The sequence below is a fragment of the Montipora capricornis genome, chromosome 14, assembly GCF_036669925.1.
Source record: "Montipora capricornis isolate CH-2021 chromosome 14, ASM3666992v2, whole genome shotgun sequence".
Lineage (NCBI taxonomy): Eukaryota > Metazoa > Cnidaria > Anthozoa > Scleractinia > Acroporidae > Montipora > Montipora capricornis.
In genome coordinates, this window is record NC_090896.1 from 1742501 (window position 1) to 1747500 (window position 5000).

The window sequence follows — 5000 nt, forward strand, 5'->3', positions numbered from 1 at the left end:
CATGGCTGGACTGGATCTAGCATGAAATGGAGGCTAACGCGGGCAAATCTTTTCAAATGCAAATTAATTTGCCCCCATTAGCCTCCATTTCATGCTAGATCCAGTCCAGCCGTGAGAATTCGGAAATGGTCTATTTACCTTTTAGTATCACCCAACTAGTGGACTCACCCAACTCGGAAATGGCCTATTCAGGACAACTTATACCGGACCCGCGACACGCAACAATTAGACCATCTCGTTGTTACAACGTATTTTTCTAGCTGCTGTTAACACCAATGTAAAACTAGATCAAATTGTGCTAGGTTACACTTGACGTTGTTGACACGCTGGCATAAAACTGGGTTCTGCTAAATGACTGGTCGATCTTAAATAGATTAGATTGCACACCAGATAAACTTCGTTGTAAAGTGATTCGTTTTGCCGGGTTTCGTTGGCAACACACTTTGACAATGATCTTAGGAAAGTAGCCGGTTCCAATTGAAACAGCTTGTTAACAGACCTCAACCACTGTAGTTAATAGGCGATTTGCATGATAGCGTCATTTTACTACCAAGACCAGAATGCTTTGTTATTCAAACTTTTCTTCTCTCCTGGGAACAAAAAAACAATTGTTTAAATCTGCCTGACAATAGACCGTATTCTTTTGTCTTTATGCTAATCATCCTTACTAGCTTCGTTAGCACGAACAAATTCAATGGAATTTTTTCTCCAAAGTAAGACTAGTGAGGATGATTAGCACAAAGAAAAAAGAATAGTTTCTTGGCCACCATTTATGAATACGGTTTATAGAAGCACCTCAAAGCAGTCTGGTCTTCGTTGTAAATGACGCCATTATGCAAATAGCCTCTTCAGTTACCTTTATCGACTCGTTTGAGAAATTGTGTCTGACATTACATGCTATAAACGTCAGGAAGTTTCCCCCATCTCTACTCCTCGAGTAAACATAAAAAGTAACGAAAATCCCACCTTCAGAATAACACCGCTCTCGTTAACTGCAAGTTTAGGTTTAAATTGGACACTTCGCGACGCGTATAAAAAGGACATATTGCAATCCTCGACATAGGGAAGATATCGTTGACGTCACATTATTACAAACCTTATGACCACCTTGTTCAAAATCGACTTCTTGATTTCCTTTTTGTGCCAGTATCTTTCAACAAACAGTGTTACGAACGCAATCACCATCCCAGAGATGAGCACCACGTACACACCCATCATGCTTTGCAAACCGATTCGCTGACGAGACAAAGCTGAAAGATTAAAATACAGACGGTATTTGAAGAGGACGGAGAGGTTTCCGATACATAGTACTTTCTTGAACACAAGCCGTTTCCAACACGTATTTAAATGTACAGTTGCCGGGTTTTTACTTTATGTTCGCCATGTTGGATGAAACAAACAATAGATCTCCCATTCGCTTCTCAGTTTCACGTTCGGCATCCAGTATTTGAATATTTCGCTCTTGCCATCTGTGTCTCTGGAGGTCAGTTGCAAAATCACCAAAATGACGTTATTATCTTTTTTTTTCAAAGTTTCTTTTGTTTTACAACAACCTTTAATTCACGTACAGGAGTAAAGCACATCTATGACACTGAACTGAATTTGAAAAAAAAAACACTTTAAAATATTTAACCCTAATAAAGTAAGAGGACATATTTTTCTCATGTTGACTATTTAGTTATTCATATTTTCTCTTCTATCAACCAAGCATCGTTTAATGTGTAAGGGACGCAACCAACACCCCAGGGTAATCACGTGTCTTTGCCATTCTTGGCTCTCAAATCAATAGGCCTTATTCACGATAGCCGTTATGTTGGTTTTCATATTGTCATGGAAATTAGCCATGTGTCATGCTGGGGGGCAAACATTAAAGAAAAAGCAAATTGCGGAAAATCGGCTCAACGAAATATTGAAATAACATTGCTAAAAGTACATTTTAGTATTTAGAATTAAGTACCTTTCATAAAATTTTTATATCTCTTGATTGCCTTTGACATTTTGACTTTCTTCTTCGTTATCTGCTCATTTTTCACTAAAAAAACGTCGAAGTAACTTGTGTAATGATTGTATTTTACTGCTTAGGTGATAAACATTCAATGAATGTGAAACAAATCATCTGTGGGGCTAAGGTGTTCGTTATAACCTATCGAACTTGTGTTGTTTGCCCCCTAAGAAGTGTGTAGCTAATTTGCATGATATTAGCAAATCCAACATGGCAGCTATCGTGAATAAGGTCTATTTAAGGTGCTCTGATATGTCAGATCTTGCTGAAATGAATAGACCATATTCGTATTCTCGGTATTGGACTGGAACTAGCGTGCAATGTAGGCTAATGCCGGGGAATATATCAGAAAGTATTTGCATTTGAAAAGATTCCCCCGTATTAGCCTCCATTGCAAGCTAGTTCCAGTCCAATACCGAGAATACGAATATGGTCTATTGCTAAAAGGTTGAAGCGGTGCAGACATTTACAGAATGAATCTAGTCGAACTTGTAATCCGAAGGTCAAAGGTCCGATTCCTTGTCGGAGTATGCGGTCGTTTTCCGAATACCCACGAGTCTCGAACTGGAAAAAGACCCATCCCTTCAGTAATTAGTCAATTTGTCAATGCTTTCTTACGTCACAATTGCGTCATAATTTTCGATTGGGGACAACAGAACACTATCTTGAGTTCAGGTCTCGTTAATTGAAGTTCACTTATTTCCAATCTCAATAATGGCTGAAGTTTGCCCGAAGGAATCCATAATGTCTTTGATTACTGCAAAACCAGAAAAAAGAAAGACAAGAAAATGTGCGAAACGGGTAGAAATGGGCAGCCTCGAAGAAGAGGAATCAATAACATGCTTAAAGTTGCCTCGGAATTCCGTGGAGATGGACGAAGAAAATGAATACTTCCGATGTTTGGAATCATCAAATAGCCAAGATACGAAATCAGAAACGGAAATAACGATCGAGGAAGATGAAAGTGCGATACGAGCGGCTGACGAGGGTGAAGAAAAACCGAATTTAAAACGTCGAAAAGAATCCCTTCATAAAGGTCTCGTAGATGGTGACAGATCCTTAAAAAAGCTGAAGATTAGCAGTAATGCAAAGGATGAGGAGAACCAAGATTGACTTTTTCCGTTAGTTATCGTTCTCAGCTGGACGACGTGAGCAAAGTCACCTATACTTCCATACAATGTTTTAGTTGTATTTATGCCTAGATAACAAGCGTAAAAAAGCGTTTTTCTATGTTCTTTACACTAAGTGAAAGACAACTGGCTTATTTCTCATTAGTGAGGGCCTCGAAGACGCGATAAGAAAACTACAAGGGGTTCAGGTTGCCGATTGTTCGTATTACTCATTTATGACGTACACAAGAATGGAGCCTACCAAAAAGAGGCTGCGCGCGCACATTACTATGACTTCCCTTATCAAGCCCAAGTGGCAGTGTAACGAATAATCTCTGTGAAATAATAAATTATTTGAAAATGTCCTATGGTGTGCAATGAGGACATAATATCATGTGTCTGGTATTTCGTACATTCGCTTCGCGCCCGAGTTTAAGGAACGTTTAAACCGAAGGAAATTGTTTAAAACAAATTTGTTCGCAATTTGTTTTTAAAGCAGTGTTTATATCAAGAAAAGTTAATTTTAAAATCGTTTATTTCCAATTTCAAATTTCGCGGGCGCAACCATCTTGAATGATTGTGACTTGTTACGGTTGCTCTATTGTTTTGACACACAAGTTTTGTCTAAAAACAATAGGGCAACCGTAACAGGTCACAATTATTCAAGACAGCGACGTCCGCAAAATTTGAAAACAAAAACAGGCGATTCTAAAACTTATTCATTTCGGATACAAACACTTTCTTTGAAAATACACCAGACTGACTTGACTGTAACGGTTATTTCCTGTGATTTAAAGTTATTCTTTTGTTGAAGTTAATGTTCTCTTTAAGTTCAATTTAAGACCTACCAGCTTCCGTTTACGGATTCGTAAATGATTGCATGCCAGGAATCATATCATAACTAAGTGAGGTACGATCGCTCGGATGGATGTAGTCCAGTTCCTCTCCTCCCTCTTCTGTTTAGGATGTCATCCCACACAGTCCTTCTTAGGTCCTCTTCATAAGATCCTGGCTCGGTTACCGGGGATGAAATTGCTTTCTATTCATTTGACAAATTTCAGCCCGGTTTCCGAGCGGCGCGTCTAATTTGCAGCTCGCAGGTCGCGGGTTGCAGGTCATTGTTTTACCAATACAGAAAGTATCCTAAACATTCATAAAAGCTAACCTTGGATCTAAAAACTTTCGTTTAGGCCTTATTAGGCCTAAGGTTAGCTTTTAAGAATGTTTAGAATACTTTCTGTATTGGTGAAACAATGACCTGCAACCCGCGACCTGCGACCTGCAAATAAGACCCGCCGGTTTCCGAGATGAAAATTGGTGACCCGATCATTCAGGAGTGAAAGCTAACAAATAAAACTTTCTCGATTTTCTTTGTCCAACCTTCTCTTAACCTTACGTTACTATCAAATAAAACTATTCCGAGCGTCATTATCGAAGAAAAGAGAAGTACAAACTCGGTAATCATTGTATCATTTCCACCCGGTAACCGGGCTTAAGTGTTCATATGGTAAACTGATTTGCAGCCCGCTTACCGAGATCCCGGCCCTCGGGACTACATTCTCCCGGTCGATCGTATCTCACTCACTATCACGACGCCTTAGGATACACATGGGAACTACAATTGCAGGTGTTCCTTTATAAAATAATTAGGATAATACGCGCACTCTCATTGGTCAATAGCTGTGTTTAGACGAGAGTATGGAAACACGGCTGTGACATCACGCGAATTTTGATTCGTTATATGTTGTCAGATGAGCGTTTTGATTGGCTGGTAGAAATTATGAGCGTGTATCAAAATAAATCTGTTTCAATCAAGAATTCCTTCATTTGTTTCCTTCATTTGGCGAATTATCTTTGAGAAATATTTTATAAAAGCAATAGAGGACTTT

At 39.1% G+C, this 5000-nt stretch overlaps 1 protein-coding gene across 3 annotated transcripts in view; it reads right to left on the minus strand.

Annotated features, from left to right (window-relative positions):
* The window catches only part of LOC138033808 (glutamate receptor 2-like), a 50792-nt gene that overhangs the window by 6901 nt on the left and 38891 nt on the right, over positions 1 to 5000 (minus strand). For all 3 annotated transcript variants that reach the window (XM_068881645.1, XM_068881644.1, XM_068881643.1), the window contains one exon: positions 1097 to 1250. In XM_068881645.1, coding sequence (XP_068737746.1) covers positions 1097 to 1250 — 154 coding nt within the window. The remainder of the gene's footprint in view (positions 1 to 1096; positions 1251 to 5000) is intronic.